The 17,500-nt window shown below is 36.4% G+C and overlaps 1 protein-coding gene across 1 annotated transcript; it reads right to left on the bottom strand.

Moving 5' to 3' along the window:
• Nucleotides 1-9,307: 9,307 nt before the first annotated feature.
• LOC115228197 (major egg antigen) lies at nt 9,308-17,494 on the bottom strand. The gene is made up of 2 exons (XM_029798838.2): nt 17,304-17,494; nt 9,308-10,053 (listed from the first exon to the last, which is right to left on the bottom strand). Exons 1-2 carry the CDS (start codon nt 17,490-17,492, stop codon nt 9,538-9,540), a joined length of 705 nt encoding a protein of 234 aa, XP_029654698.2. The 5' UTR covers nt 17,493-17,494; the 3' UTR covers nt 9,308-9,537.
• Nucleotides 17,495-17,500: the final 6 nt, after the last annotated feature.

The following is a 17,500-nucleotide window of genomic DNA, read 5'->3' as shown; positions in this document are numbered from 1 at the left end:
AGACCACCACTGGCTGGAATGGAGATAACATTAAACACACTTCATTCATATATTTATATACATATACACTACATTTATATATTACCTTTAATAAATTAGCCTTCATAAAGTTCACCTTTAAAATGCCATGAGTACTTTTTCGCCAACCTCCGAAAACCTCTATTGCCAACCTCCAACAATCTCTCCCTCCCCCAACTGACAGTTTTTTAAAACTTTTTCGCGACGGAAAATACACCTTTTGTGGCAGTTATAACGAAATCGCTTTCTTATATCAGAGTAATAAGGCGTTTCAATAGAACATCTGTACCCCCGGTAATTACCGGGTATACCAGCTAGTATATACATATATATATATATATATATATACATATATACACGCACACATACATACATGCGTGCATGCACACACATAAAAGAGGAAATGCATAAGCTGTGGTGTGTGTATGTTTGTATGCGCGTGCGTATGTGTCTGTGTGTATTTGTGTGTGTGCGTATATGTGTGCATGTATATCAACATATTTCGGTATGACAACTAAACAAATGAAATTACTTAAGAAATAACAGCTGATAAGAACGTCGAACACAACTCTTATTGATACCTAATTTCTGAAAGGCACCAAGTAATAACGCATATTCGGAGATAGTGGAGGCACATGGCCTAGTGGTTAGAGTAGCGGACTCGCGGTCGAGCGATCGCGTGTTCAAATCTCAGAACGGGCGATGTGTGTGTGTGTTTATGAGCGAAACACCTAAGCTCCATTCGGCTCTGGCAGAAGGTAATGGCGAACTTCTGCCGACTCTTTAGCCACAACTTTCTCTCACTCTTTCCTCCTGCATCTTGCAGCTCACTTGCGACGGACCGGCGTCCCGTCCAGGTGGGGAACCTATACGCCAAGGAGACCGGGAAACCGGCCCTATGAGCCAGGCTTGGCTCGAGAAGGAACAAACAACAACATATTCGGAGATCAAATAGAAATGTCATTAGCTATGATTTATTGCTACTATTTCTTGTCTGAAATTTGCGGTTAATCTGTACCATTTCAGCAGAGCATCTGCGAAGTATATGATGTTAGAAATATTTTGTGTAACGTATTCTGAGGTCCTACTGTGTTAATGCGCCTTATTAATTGACCCGTACTATTTTCTTTGCCGTTGTGGCGTGTTAATACCTCATTCTTACACCTTTATCCCATAAAATCATTGCAAGGTAAAAATAAGTGCATTCAGTTCATGTCATCAAAGGGAATTTTGATAGGGTACAATACTTCTAGGCTTGAAGCTACAATCAATCAAGTAATCTTGGAGACCGTACCACCCCGACTCCGACACAATCTCTCCCCCCATTCACACTCACGCGCATGCGCAAGTTGTTTTGAAAAGTATCTTAATTACTAGCAAATAACAGCTGGGAATTTTCTTTGTAATTGTGCACTCTGTGCAATGAGAATTAGTCATTTATATGTATTTTTTATATTAATAATGTTTTTATTAATAAATAAGTACTTTAATTACTTTATTAATAAGTAATTACTTTAAGGAGTTTAACGTTGGCTGATACTAAAAAATTTCGTCTTTTTAGTAAGCATTTCACAAACTCTCGTTCCAAAACTAATTAAAAATAATTGATTGCTTCCCAACCACATGGTTCCGGGTTCAGTCCCACTGTGTGGCACCTTGGGTGAGTGTCTTCTACAAGAGTCTCGAGCCGACCAAAGCTTTGTGAATGGATTTGGTAGGCGGAAACTGAAAGAAGCCCATCGTATATATACTGTGTGTGTGTTTGTGTTTATATATTCAAATATGAATTAGAAGCAGCCTGAGCGATATAAACAATATGGAACACACATACACAAGGTATGTGCTTTGCTAGTTCGTGGGCAGGCTGCGTTTATAGGGAGCTAACAGGTTCTACATAGATGAGAGCTAACAGGTTCTACAGTTCCGAGTCAGAACAGACTCAGGAATAATGATAATTAAGGGGTGACTCAAAGCTCCCCACATCTCTAGAATTCCCGAACTGGATCATACGTACGTCCGTAGGTAAGTAGTATGTATGTAAATATGTATGTATGTATTGATGGAAAGAAGGAAGGAAGAATATATGCATATATATATATGTACTTTTTCCCGAATTTGTGTAAATGTGTACAGAATATTACTGTATTTAAAAAATTTTAATGTTGAAATGTGTTAAACATTAAAAAAGTATTTTGTAATGTTTATAAAGTTCAATTAACTCTTTCATACGTTAGTAGTTATCATCAGATTTTAAAATGTATTGACTGACAGTTGGGTTGAGTGCTTGACAACTGTAGTAAAATGACTGACTTCTTCCTTTTTTACATTTTAGAAGTCTCCAACAAGCTGAACTTTTCGAATACGGTTTTGACCAGCCAGCATGCAGCTTAAATGTCACGGTTTGCCGGGTGCACCGATATTACTGGCATAGATGCCGCCTTAATTTTAGCCAATTATCTTGCGGTTTACATGAAACGGTTTTATGAGTGAGAAAACTTGGTTTCGATCGTTTTTATTTCAATCGGTGGGAGTCTTCTGTAATTTGTTTATAGTTATATGTTAACAATAATTTTTAATCCACATCATTAACTGGCTGTTATATTATTGTTGTTGTTTCCGTTCAGAACAGGTTTGAACATTTTAATGAAACGTTTATCTTTTATCTTTCTTCCAACCTCATTTGTGTCATGTAGTTTGTGGTAAGGAAAAATTAGAAACGTTTTCTGACCACAAGCTTCTATATTTTCGTCACTGGAATTTGGCGAACATTGGTGTTTTGAATTTGTTGTCTGTGAACTCGGGAGCGTTCCGATAATGCATTCCCTGTCTCGCCAATGTATAGTTCCTCGCAATTAATGCATTTAATGCAGCAGATCAAATTTCTGCTTTTGCAGTTCATATCTGCATATGTGAAAATCAGTACAATTTTTGTTCTAATGGATCTACCATTATGCATGTATTGACACATTCCACATCTGTTATCATTACACTTGGATACTGTGAATGTTTTACCTTGTTTGTTCATGTTGAATTTTGCCTTTGTTAATAGTTTTGATGATGTTAATATGTTTTAGTGATGCGGAATGTGCATTACTAGAAATGGTATTGTGTTCTGTTGATGAATTTGTCTTTCTCGTGTTGCCCTAAGTTGTTCTATAGGTATCTCTTTTCCTCGTTGTATGCTATTTTCTATAAGTAGGGGAGGGTAATTTTGCTTGAGCAGAAATCCTTTGAGTTCTATAAGTCGTATGTTCCTGGTATTTGGATCATCTACTATAGTACAAATTTTCCTGGCTAGACAGTACGGGATGTTGCGTTTTGTGTGTGTTGGGTGGCATGATTTGAGATTCAGATACTGGTGTATATTTGTACTTTTGTAATAACTATCATTCATCATTTGTGATTGTGGTGTTGCTTTTAATTACCATTATGTCAAGAAACGGTAACTGTGTTGCTCATTTCTCTTGTGAATTTGAGATTAGAGTGTAGATTGTTGAAGAGGGTGCTGAATTCCTTCAGATTTTCCAGGGGTTTTGGTCCAAATTAGGAAACAATCATCGAAGTATCTTTTCTATGTGTCTTCTATATGCCTTCCAAAGGTCATGCCGCAGTTTTCTTCAATTTTTTGATATAGGTTTTGTTCCAAGTATCCCAATACTGAGTGCAAAAACTGCGTCTCCATAGTTCGAATTTGCCTCGAATTTGGAGGTAGTTTTTTTTCCGTTGAAAAGGAATGTATTGTTTTCGAAGATGAGGCTGACCGCGTTTAGTATGAAGGTTACAGTAAATCTATCGGGGATTACTTCTCTATGTTTCTCGACCCAATATTTTATGGCAGTAATTCGTATATAAGTTTGTTATATCAAAACTAAATAACAGTGAATTGGATTCTGTTGTTTTGGACAGATGTGACAGGAAATCAATGTCATCCCGAATGAAACTGAGTATGTGACTAGGTATGTGACTAAGTATATGGCTAGGTATGTGACTGGGAATGAAACTGGGTATGTGTCAGTGAAGTTGCTCAGACGATGTGTAGAACAGGCTGGAGCAGCTATAACGGGTCTTAGTTTAAGGTCTTTTGGTTGTAGTAGTATTTGGTAGTGTATTCACTACCGTGTTCTTTTATAGCATTTTGTATTTCTTCTGACTTGCCAAAGAAGTTGCTGGATTTCGACTCAAACAGCATAGATTACGATTAATTTGAGGGAAAATTTTTTCGGGGATTTTCGCCATGTTCTTTTAACCACAGCCTTCGAAATGATGGGGTTGGCGGGGGGCATCTTTGTATGAAAAAAGTTTTGAAAACTCATTTTTTATACCCCCTCCCTCATCATCCCACTCCGGGCCTATTTTGGCCAATTTTTTTTCACTTGAAAACCACCGGAAAAGCATTTTCGGTAAAATGTTTTTTTAAATGTTAATATTTTCAGAGAGAAAAGTGATTTAAGGGCGATTTGGCTGTTGTTTCTAGCACATCCAAAGGCAATCCTCCTCGTTTCTTTATCACTCTCGCATGTATTGACGTTTTTCAATGTTTTTTCCCCCCCATAAATACATTTATATGCTTTAAAAAAGAAAATTTGAGACATTATGAATTTTTTGCAACCCCTCTCCCTGCCACCGATTGTTTCTGTTTAGAAATTAAAATAGTGGAGAGTCTGAGAAGGTCATTGCTGGCATTTATCCACAGTGATTAAAAAAATTACGGAGATGTGTGAGTGCATTAGACTGACTATTTTTACACATAGTTGGGAGAGAGAGAGAGAGAGAGAGAGAGACGGGGGGGGAGAGACAAGGAAAGACAGAGAGGAAGGGTTGGAGCGTGAGTGAGTGCGAGAGAGAGAGAGAGAGAGAGAGAAAAAGATGACTTGTAAGCTAGATATAATCTAATGGTTAACACATTTCTCTAGTAAACTTGAGATGTGTAGTGCGATTACGGGCATCAGTTTAGATATCAAATTTGTTTGTTTTAGTGACTTAGTCAGAGGAGGAAGGGCAGCGCCCATGACCCTTTTAGCATGGCATACGTATAAGTGTATGTATGTATGTGTTTGTTTCTCTCTCTCTCTCTCTCTCTATATATATATATATATATATATATGTATATATATATATATATTTATATATATAGTGAGAATTTACAAAAGAAAAACAAAAAACGAAGACTGGTGTGTAAACAACAAACGGATGTATTTGTTTAATGCTCGGGAAGTGAGAAAGTCTTTTATGTTTCGAGCCTACGCTCTTCGACAGAAAGGAACACAGAAATAAAAAGGGAGAGAAAATAGAAAAAGGTTTAGTGGCTAGGGGAAAATGGAACTTAAATCATGAATATATTTTTTTTAAAATTTTCAATCGGCAGAACTTTAAAATAATTACACACACACACACACACACACACAACACACACACACACACACACTCACACTTATGTAACACTGAAAGGGTCATGAGCGATGCCCTTCCTCCTGTGACTAAGTCACTAAACAAAGCAAATCTGATATCTAAACTGCTGTCAGTGATATATATATAGAGAGAGAGGGAGAGAGAAAGGGAGTGAGAGGGCGAAAGAAAGAGAGGGAGAGCACAGGATAGAGAGAGAGAGAGGGAGAGGAGAGAGATAGAGAAGGAGAGATAGAGATAGATGGATAGATATATAAATAGACATAGATCATCGTTTCTTTCAAATGTATTTCATTGAAAGCTTGAAGCATTTTCAATATATGTTTAAAAGATGTGCATTCAAGCCAAAACTTTTTAATTTAAGAATTTGTCGTGTTACCTTATAAGACTTTTCTCTTGGGCATATCTATTTATTATTTAACAATAACAGTTCTATGTCCATTAAAATTTTGAGATCTCGGTCTCATCTTCTGCATGAAGTGATGATAGTGGTGCTTTTAATTGCCACGTTGTCGAAACAAGGATAATTATGCTAATGCTAAAAATTATTGTCACCGGATTTATAATTTATTTGATGAGTACCTTTTTTTATCTTTTATCTTTTACTTGTTTCAGTCATTAGACAGCGGCCATGCTGAGACACTACCTTGAGGAGGTCTAGTCGAACTTATCGACCCCAGTACATATTTTCTTTTAACGCCTGGTACTTATTCTATCAGTCACTTTTTGTCGAACCGCTATGTTAAGGAGACGCAAACACACCAACACTGGTTGCCAAGAGGTGGTGGGGGACAATCACACACATACACGATGAGCTTCTTTCAGTTTCTATCTACCAAATCTACTCACAAGGCTTTGGTTGGCTCGAGGCTATAGTTGAAGACACCTGTCCAAGGTGCCACGCAGTGCGGCTGAGCCCAAGACCATGTGGCTGGGAAGCAAACTTTTTACCACACAGGGTGTTGATTTTTGGTTTGAGTTTTGTTATTTATCTTTTATCGGATTGTGGTCATGCTGGAGCACCACCTTGAAGCATGTTAGTCGAACAAATCAAACCCAGTACTTTTCTTTGTTAAGTCTGGTACTTATTCTAATGCCTTCTTTTGCCAAGCCGTTACATTAAAGACGTGAACAAACCAACACCGGTTGTCAAGAAGTTGTCAAACACACACATGCACATCTATCTATCTATCTATCTATCTATCTATCTATTTACGCAGCGGGCTTCTTTCAGTTTCCGTTTACTAAATCCACTCACAAGCAATAGTATAAGACACCTGCCCAAGGTGCCACGCAATGGCACTGAATCCGAAACAATTTGGTTGGGAAGCAAACTTCTTTCCACACTGCCCACGCCTGTGCCTGTTAAGTTTCCATCGTTAATCTTCTACATTCTGTCTTTCTGAAATTCTCTCTCTATATATAAAATGTTGATGTTAGCAACCAATGCTTTTCAATTTAGTTTGGTTTCAGCTTCTGTTTTGGGAGAGTCTTTTGTTGTAAATGTATGCTCAGCTAAGAGGAAAGTATCGCACTTTTGTCCACTGTAATACTTTGTATTATGAAGTTTACAACTTTCATGTTTACATGGAAATTTCTGTATTACATTGGTTTGTCTGAAATACTTTTCATGGCTTACAAGTTTAGATCACGTGTTGATGAGAAGGTTTTTTGATTACAGTATTTTGTAATATATACTGATTATTATTTATAGCTACGTTTAAAGCATTGTATATCTTTTGTATCTGTCGTATACGTGTTTTCAATGGTGTATTCATCTATTCTGTGACTAGGATACATTTAGTTCATTGCCATCGTGAACTTTTACTGCATATTGTAGCTGGCGCAGTGGTTAGAGCATCGGGCTTAGAATTGCAAGGTTGTGAGTTCGATTCCCGACTGGGTTGTGTGTTGTGTTCTTGAGCAAGATATTTTATTTCATATTGCTCCGATTCGCTCAGCTGTAGAAAAAAATTGCGACGTCCCTGGTGACAAGCTGTATCGGGCTCTGCCTTTTCCATTGGATAACATTGGTGGCGTAGAGAGGGGAGTGGAAATATGGGGGACTGCTGGTCTTCCACAAAACAACTTGACCCGGACCTGTGCCTCGGGGGGAACTTTTCTAGGTGCAATCCTATAATCATTTGTGACCGAAGGGGTTCTTTAACTACCTGTTATATCTATGGGAGTATATTTGTTTTTGCATTGCTCTTTTGCTTGGCATACTCACATATTAGAAATCCATTATTAACCAATTTAAAAAAAAATTCTTTGGACTTCCTGTTTTAAAACTTCTGGAGATAAAAAATTAAAGACTCCTGTTAGTAGGGATTTCAGTATAGATATCTTGTACCCATGACAAAGAGGACATCTATGGTCCATTGATAAAGAGTTTGTAAATCCAGATACACTTTCAGCTTTATACCTATTATTATTGGAGCAACAGGATACATAGAAATCTGTCTGGAGCAAAATATGGCTGAAATGTGGATCTCGAGGAGAGAATGCAAATCTTTAATTCATATGCTACAAATGATCACGAGATATGAAACTATAAAAATCTGCAAGACCTTAAAATTTAAAGGATGATGGTTAAAAGAAAATACTTTCCTTGCTACCAAGTAGGTGGCTGGTCAAAATTTACTCTAAAATTAAAAACACACAGAGAACACAAACAGACAGCAATTATTGAAGTAAGTCGATTGGCCTAAGGCTGGCATTGTGGTTGGAAAACTGACAACTTACCTCTCGCTGCCCGGCAAAGTAATTCGCATACTATTATACCATATTTTAATTGGTAATTAGGTTAATTAAAACGTGTTTTGTTCAACAATGAAATAATCTATTCAACAAATCTATTCAACAAATATTATTAAACCAAGTGAACATAACAACACGTTATGAGATTTTTTGCGTGTCAAAGGACTAGTCGAATTAGTGTTGTTTTGAATTGAGTTGAGCGAAATTAAAAAATTAAAAGAAGTGCATAAAATAAAACATTTTAAAACAAACAGTAAAAGACTTAGCGAAATGTTAAACCATTTTGTATTTTATTAAAATATTTTGCTACATGAAACTGACTTTGCTCTGGTTTTGATGGTAAAAAAAATGGAAATTTTTTTGATAAAAATATTTTTAAAATTTCAAATACAGAAAAGAATTTGTTTAGATGAAATTTGAGAATTCTTGCAGAATCAGACACGAACAATTTTTTTCTAAATATTATTAACGATAATATTTGTAAACTATAAATTACACTATTATCAATTTTGTTAATTTTTTTAATACGCTAAACTAGATATCAAATACATATAAACGCAAAATTTTTAATATCCGAGGCACAAAAAACTTGAAACGGTTTGCGTCGACAAAAGTTCAACTGATATGTTCAACAAGAACATACCATGAAATGAGTTAATGTTGTCTTCTAATCACCGTATAGGCATTAATTAATTCGATATTAAAAGAAATATGGCTGTAACTTTACTCTTACTTTTTGTACGCAGATGACGTGTTTGGGCTATAGACATTGAGTCATTAAAATTAGTTATGCTTGGAGGGAAATTTAAAGTGCCCCGTAGCTCATTGAATTTCTTTCTCTACATAGTACACAAAACGTACGCCTTTTTGGGAAGAAAGAAATTAGGCGATACTTCCAACCCCAGTACTCTATTGGTAGTTTATTTTATCATTTGTAAATGGATGAATGGTAAAGTTGATCTGGCGGTGTTTGAAATCAGTACATGAAGCGTTAATCGTCAGAAGAATGACTGCGAGACATTTCGTACGACGATCTAACTATTCTGCCAGTAAGTCGCCTTCTGTATGCTTTATGACAATGGTTTCTAGTATACGCACAATACTACAGATTTGGAAGAGAAGGTTATTGTTATTCATAATAATGCCAGTACTTGACTGGTACTTTATTTTATCGACCCTGGTAAAAATGAAAGCACAATGAACTCTGGAGGAATTTGAATTCAGGACATAAAGAGACGTAATAAAATATCAAACGAATTTCTATCAGAATATTACAGAAAATGATTTAATTTCACGTTTTTTTTCAGATAATTCAGATAATGATTTGAGAGTTTTTTTTTTAAATATTTTTTTTTACGATTCTTCAAGAATGAGCTTACCACTAGCTGAAAAAAATGCTTTAATTTTTTCTGGATTCCTTGGTATTGGAATAGCAATTTCCTTGTTGAATTCTTTTGAAGTTGTTCGACCTCCCACTTTCTCTTCACGTTTGGCTTTGATTATTATCTTTTGGTTTTGAGTAGTAATTTTAACGTCTTCCGGTTGGAAATCTGATACGTCGACTTCGGTTCTGAATTTCTGGTTGATACTTTCGTAATCCCTCCTTGGTAAACGAGGAGATGTTCTTTCAGGATGCAGCATGTTGATATTCAGTAATCGTGTTGGACTGCTGTTTGCTATAGAAGGAAATTCTTCATCAAAGTTGATGTAATTAGGTGGTGCTACTAGCGCTTCTGTGGTCAAGTAGCCGTCCGAAGATAAAACGCAGTTCATGCTTTTCAAGTCAATTTTAGGCGGCAAGCTAACTTTACGACTGTACTCAATGACTTCTGTCGAGTCGCCATCTTTCTTTTCGTGCTTGGCATGGACCTTAGATAGAAAGAGAGAGAAAGAGACAGTGAGAGAAAGAGACAGTGAGAGAAAGACAGAGGGAGAGATACTATAAAATGTTTGGTGAAAGCATTTAAGGTTGTCTAACTGTATTATTTATGTCTGCTTGTTATATATTGTTAGTTAATATTTTTAAGTAAAGAATTTATATTGTTAATAATTACATTGTGAATATATATATATATATATATAATATATATATATATATATATATTTTTTTTCTTTATTACCCACAAGGGGCTAAACATAGAGGGGACAAACAAGGACAGACAAACGGATTAAGTCGATTACATCTACCCCAGTGCGTAACTGGTACTTTATTTATAGATCCCGTAAGGTTGACAGACAAAGTCGACCTCGGCGGAATTTGAACCCAGAACGTAGCGACGGGCGAAATACCGCGAAGCACTTCGCCCGGCGTGCTAACGTCTCTGACACATACATACATACATACATACATACATACATATGTGTGTGTGTATTATTTACATTATATTTTACATATTTTTCTTATATGCACCTTTTACTTGTTTGAGTCATTGGACTGCGGCCAATTAAATATCGTATAACAGTTTAATCGAACAAATCAACCTCAGTACACATTTTTATGTCTGGTACTTATTCTATCGGTCTATTGCCGAACCGCTCAGTTACGGGGACATAAATGAACCAATATCGGGTGTCAAGCGGTGATGAAGGACTAAGAGAAACATGAAGACACACACATACATATATGTAACGAGTTTCCGCACAGTTTCCATCGATTAAATTCACTCACAAGGCATTGGTAGGCGTGGGGCTACAGCAAAAGACACTTGCTCAATGTGCCAGACTGCAGGGATGAACCCGAAACTACTGGCTGCAAGGCGAACTTCTTAACCACACAGTCATGCGTATTTTAAATATTGTAGCATACCGGATCGTCAAAAATGACAATAGTTTTATTGATTATATAGAAAACATCGCATTTGTTACTAAATTTACAATGACAATTTATCGCATTAAGATCACGAAGTGAAAAGGAAAGCATCCGTCCAGATTTCCGTAAGTTTTCGTACAAAATCGGCAATACGTAAATTTTCGTGCCGTGTTACAAATTAAATATTTAAAATTTTGGTACAAGGCCATCAATTCCGGGAAGGCGACAAGCTGATTAGATCGCCCTCCCGCCTCCAGTGTTCAACTACTACGCATTTTATCGACCTCGAAAGGATGAACGGCAAAGTGGACCTCTGCAGAATTTGAACTCAGAACGTAAAGTCAAACGAAATGCCGTTAAACATTTTGCTCGGCGTGCTAACGATTCTGCTAACTCACCGCCTTAGTTACAAAGTAAATATTGCTTTCATATTTAATATTAGCATTAAATCATTCAGAGTTTACGTATAAATATAAATCATAATGATCTTCATTTCATCGTAAAGCACTGGGACCTTTGGCAAATCATCATCAATCACTTGGACTTTTTCATTATACAGATAAAATAAGGTAGCATTCGCTTTCAATTCATTTATATTTAATGGGAAATATTTCACTTGCACATTATGATCTTAAAACGAAAGATCGCCTATATATATATATAAACGTGGTTGTGTGGTAAGAAGCCTGCTTCCCACTTCTACTATAGCCTTGGGCCGACCAAAGACTTGTGAATAGATTTGGTAGATGGAAACGGAAAGAAGCCTATCGTATGTGTGTGTGTGTGTATGTGTGTGTGTTCGCGCGCGCGTTTGTCCCATACTACCGCTTGACAACCAGTGTAGATTTGTTTACGTTTCCGTAACTTGGCAGTTCAGCAATAGAAACTGATAGATTAAGCATCAGGCCTAGCATAAAAATGTGTTCAGGGGTTGATTTATTCGACTAAAAATTCTTCAAGGCAGTGCCCCAGCAATGCCTCAATCTAGTGACTAAAATGAGTAATATATATATATATATATATATATATATATATATATACATACATGCACACCACATACATGCATACATATAGGTGCATATACATGCATACATAGACGCATAATATATATATATATTTATTACATGGAAAAATGTGAGCAAGAGAAATAATATTCTTAAGATTATAAACCTGGAAAATTACAGGACAAGTTATAATAATAATAATAATAATAATAATAATAATAATAATTGTGTACAGTGCTCAGGTGCACTACAACTCATCTAAAGTGTATATATAATCAGGTGTAGTTTCGGCGGATTCCGGAAAGCACGAGGGCCTTAAAGGATGCAGTGTCATGGCAGTCAACAACTGACGCAGGCAGTTTATTCCATGCTTCAGCAACTCTGAGCGTGAAAAAATATTTTCCGAAAGTCATGGGAGCTGTGTTGCTTTCTGACTTTGTAGGCATGTCCACGTGTGTTAGACACATGGAGATCAAAAAGGTGTTCAGTGTTGTTGTTGGTGAGGTGGTTGATAACTTTGTGGGTGTTTACCAAGTCCGTCGCCAGACGCCGGAGCTTCAGTGAATCCATGCCCAGGGAAACAAGGCGCTCAGAATATGGTAGGTGTCTGATGGAGGGTATGCGTTTGGTTGCACGTCTCTGGACAGATTCCAGGAGGTCAATGTTTGAGCAAGATAGGGGTTCCAAACTGATGATGCGAATTCCAAGTGTGGTCGTACCATAGCTGTATACAGTTTTAAATAGATGGCTGGAGAGCGGCTAACAAAAGTCTTGCTGAGTGATGCCAAGACACCCTCGGCCTTCTTGACAATTTTAGAGATATGCTTGTCCAACGCAAATCACTACTGACAGTGATGCCTAGGTCACGCTCGCAAGAGGATTTCTTGATATCAGTGTTGTGGGGGAGTATGTGGACACAGGTTTTTTTCTCCCAAAATGCATGGTGGTACACTTGTCCACAGCCAGTTTCAGTTGCCAGTCTGTGATCCATGCTGCATTGTGTCTAGGTCTGATTGCAGGAAAGAGTTGTAGACATCAGGATCTGTCCTCTTGATTCAAGGTACAGCTTGATGTCGTCTGCATATTTCAATACTGTGGCATTCTTTAAATTGGCATCTATGTCATTAATGTATGCCACAAACAAGAGGGGACCAAGGACAGATCCTTGTGGTACACCCGATGACAACTCATATGGTGTAGAATGCTGTCCTAGAACTGTGACTACCTCTTTCGGCTGAGAATGAAGGATTTCAACCAGTTAAAAAGGTCATCACTCACACCCATTGCAGAGGTTTCACCATAAGCCTTTTGTGTGGCACAGAGTTGAAAGCCTTAGCAAAGTCAAGGTAGACAACATCCACCCATGAGCCACTGTCAGTGATCTGAGTAATGTCCTCAAGGAACTCGACAAGCTGATCACTGCAGCTGGAGTTAGGGACAAATCCATATTGTGAGGGTCGGATGAGACTGTGAGAACTCCAGAAGTTCCAGAGTGTTTCTCTGACACACGATTCCATCAGTTTTGCAATACAGCTAGTGAGACTGACTGGGCGATAGTTGACAGGTGATGTGCGGTCGCCCTTTTTGAACAGAGGAATGACACTGGCAGTTTTCCACTGCTCCGGAGTAGCATCATTGTTGAAGGACAACTTATTACATCTGGTAAAGTACAGAACAAGAAAATTATTACTTAAAATATTGCAGCTAAGGATAAAATTTCAAATAAAATATTTAGATTTACAAAATATTAGCTTTTATTGAAACTAAAAATGTTATTACAAGTTATTACTTCTATTTGTTATTACTTTTTACTTCTATTAAAAATTTAAAATAACTCAAAATATTTAGAAATTTGAAAATAAGTTATAAAAAATAAAAGTAGTACATAGTACAATAAATTGAATAATATAAAAGTTAATTATATACTACAGTAAAATCTACCTTTAATAAATTCACAGTAAAATTTGCTTGAGTTATTGCTTAAGTTATTACCAAGTCTCAACATTTTTAGTCTTGACCTAATGCCTATTTCTTACATAAGGAATTTGCCTACCATGTATACTATTCTATTTTACATAAAACTTCAGCTATATTGGTATTTCTGGCTCTCATTTTTAAAGTATTCTAGTGTGTCAATATTTTAATAAAATGAAGGTCCTTTTTTAATTATAATGCTACTTTGTAAATAAAAATCAAATAATTTTTAATATTCAAATTTTATCCTTAGCTGCAATATTTTAAGTAAAAATTTTCTTGTTCTGTTCTTTACCAGATGTAATAACTTGTCCTGTAATTTTCCAGGTTTATAATCTTAAGAATATTATTTCTTTTGCTTGCATTTTTCCATGTAATCCATGTTTTTTTCCAGACTATGCTAATATGCTAATTTATAATGTGTCAATTGTGTCAATTAGCGGTGTCGTTGATAATTATTTCCTTACCTCAATGACGCCGGTGATATATATTAAAAGTCCCTTTATAGAACTATATTCATAAAAAAGTATAGAATTATATTATCACCCTCAACTTTGAGAAACAAACTCATAACTTTTTCTTTTAAAACTTCATTGCATGATATTGATATCATGAAATTCCTCGAACTGATTTTTATTATTTAAACTTAATTAAAATATAGTTTGTTTTTAAAATTAAAAGTTAATTATACTTAAATCCAATTTTTTACCTTATATTTTTTCATATTTTACCTCACAACTTTTTGGATACAAATTTTTGTTACATGGGAACAAAACTATGAAATTCTTCAAGCTTTCTTCTATCCTTGAAGCAAAGATGAATATATTTTGCTTTTAGAATAAAAAAGTTATTTCGATCTAAACTTGATTGGAGGTGTTACTTACTCTCCTATAATATTGCTACAAATTTTGATGTAAACTTTTTTCTACTGGATCAAATCTCAATTTCTTAATGCCAAAATGTAACTAGGGACTAGTCCTCTTCAATTTGGTTAAGAATTGAATTAGCGACAAGCTCTGAAAGATGCTGCGCCTGAGTAAAGAATATTATTATTCTACTTCCGTAGTTGAATGATACACACACACATAAAATTGAAAAAATATGTGTGTGTATTCATATATGAAACATGTTTTACGCAAAATGTGTTGATGTGCGCACTTGTGTGTGTGGCTACACAAGAACACGATATTTCGAACGTGGTATTTTACTGCTGTTATTATTTTTTTTTAACATTTGTGCTTGTGATAAAATGGCGTTTGACAACATGGCATCTGATAAAGCAGACGTTATATACGATATCACTGGCCAAGAAAAAAATCTTGTAAATAACCTTCAGCCAGCAATATCTTTCTTTCTTTTTCGGGGATGGGGGATGTGTTCTGTTTTTCTCATTCTTAAAAAATATTTAACAAACACATGGGAAAACAATTATACAAAAATCATGCAAAAAAAAAATATATATATGAAAATTAGAAATGGAAATGGCTGCACCTGATAAAATTGATAATAATAATGATGAAGGCATTTTTCTGTCATCGCTTTACTCCTCTCTCTCCCTTGCATTAGTGTATTAAGTGAATAACAAAAGGTTCAATGAACTGTGATGGTGGTGGGGGTGGGTGGTGGAGATGGTCGTGATGGCAGGTGTAGAGAACATTTCAACTGTCAATCGCATCTGTGTGTAATCAACATCATTAGGTGCCATGTTGTCACAAAAGATAAAACTTTAATGATAAAAGTTATTTATGACGATGTAATGATAGTGATGATGATCATCATCATGATGATAACTGTGATGGATGTAGTCGTGGTGGTGGTGGTGCCGACGATAGTGATGGAGGTAGAGATGACGATAGTAATGCCGATGCTGAGGATGGTGATGGCAGTAGTGATGGAGATGATGATGGAGGTGGTGGTGTTAGTATACTAACGATTGTATTAATGATAGTGCTAGTGGCGGCGACTAAGGTGGTGATTGTAGTGGTAAGTCCCATAAGCCTTGCTCAAAAGAGCAACATTAAAGACTTTTGGTCATATACCTTGAGACATAAAATTATTTATGTTTGGACGGAAATTTAAAGTGTTCTGCAGCTCACTGGACCACATCGAATTCCCTTTCTTTTCATCGTACACGAAACGTACATCGGTTTGAGGCTTTCCATTTGACAAATATGCAAAATTCTTTATTGTGTAGGAGGAGATTAGTCGATAAATTCAACTTTAATACTCTATTGGTAGTTTATTTTACAATTTGTTGATGGCTAAATGGTAAAGTTGATCTGGCGGGGCTTGAAATCAGAACATGAAGCGTCAATCGTCGGAAGAATTACCGCAAAGCAATTTGTCTGACGATCTAACTATTCTGTTAGCACACTGCCTTCTGTATGCAATTTTTAAAATGATGTTACTCCAGGAGAAGAGATTGTGTTCGTGACTTTCATAGGTTCCCACAGGTAAGTCAGACTGAAGCGGACGACATTTATCGTCAACTGCTCAAAGACGACAATTGAAGGGCAAACATGGGCAAGAAGAGAATTCTAGAGGATTAATGCTCTGTGGATGATGGAATAAGCATTGTGTTTAATGTGGTGCCGGGAAGAGGAGGCACAAAAACGAGTAACGAGAGGAGACGAGACCGTTGTGACAAAACGGCTTGGGCAGAGGTGGTAAGCAGTTAGTTAATGCCGAGTAGTAGAGGCTGCTGCAATAATGGTAAATGAACAAGACTGAGGAGACATGGCGTTTGTGGATTGGTGATTGAGTCCTGGTCAATGGATGAGATAAAAGCAGTTTGACTCAGCATCATCCGTTTCAAAGCTTTATTCATCATAGTGGTTGAACTCATTGAAGCAAAATAGAAACATTTGTTTAATTTTACAGTGTACCCATTTCTTGTTGAGAGTAACCTGACAGCTATGCATTTTGATATATTTACAACCAAGGTACTGCAAACCATCTGAAAATCAATTGTTTTTTTCGAGGACGTGAATAAATTCCAAAGCTTATTTATAGGACTAAAACGTAACAGATTGATTGATCAATTGTTCAATAGACAGATCTGCTTGTGTGTATTTGTGTATGTTATTACAAATATTATACTCTATTATATTTTAACTTCCTTTCTAAAAGTTTTGTTTACACACACACACACACACACACACACACACACACACACACACACACACACAATGTATGCATACCTATAGTCAATAGGAGGGTACGAACCTCGGTCTCCTGAATAGTTGTCCAATATTTCACCTACTAAGCTAATTGCACTCTCACTTAGGCTCCCAATTTCAATAATAAAAGAATATTTAAATAATACCATTTACCTTTAATTTATGTTCCGCTATTCGGACTTCGATTTCTTGAGGCTCAAACTGCCGGACATCGAACCTAGCACTGAATATAGGGCGGCCGTGTATGTCCTTGGACATAAATTTCTCTACTTTTTGTGGAGTAGGCGAAGGGCACATTCGGTCCGGTTGACTGGGTTTTAATGTCAACATGTCACGGTGCATGCGGTCCA

This window comes from Octopus sinensis, unplaced genomic scaffold, assembly GCF_006345805.1.
Source record: "Octopus sinensis unplaced genomic scaffold, ASM634580v1 Contig09822, whole genome shotgun sequence".
In the NCBI taxonomy this organism is placed as follows: Eukaryota; Metazoa; Mollusca; class Cephalopoda; order Octopoda; family Octopodidae; genus Octopus; species Octopus sinensis.
Note: the sequence above shows the minus strand (reverse complement) of the source record. Positions and strands in the feature narration are given on the sequence as shown.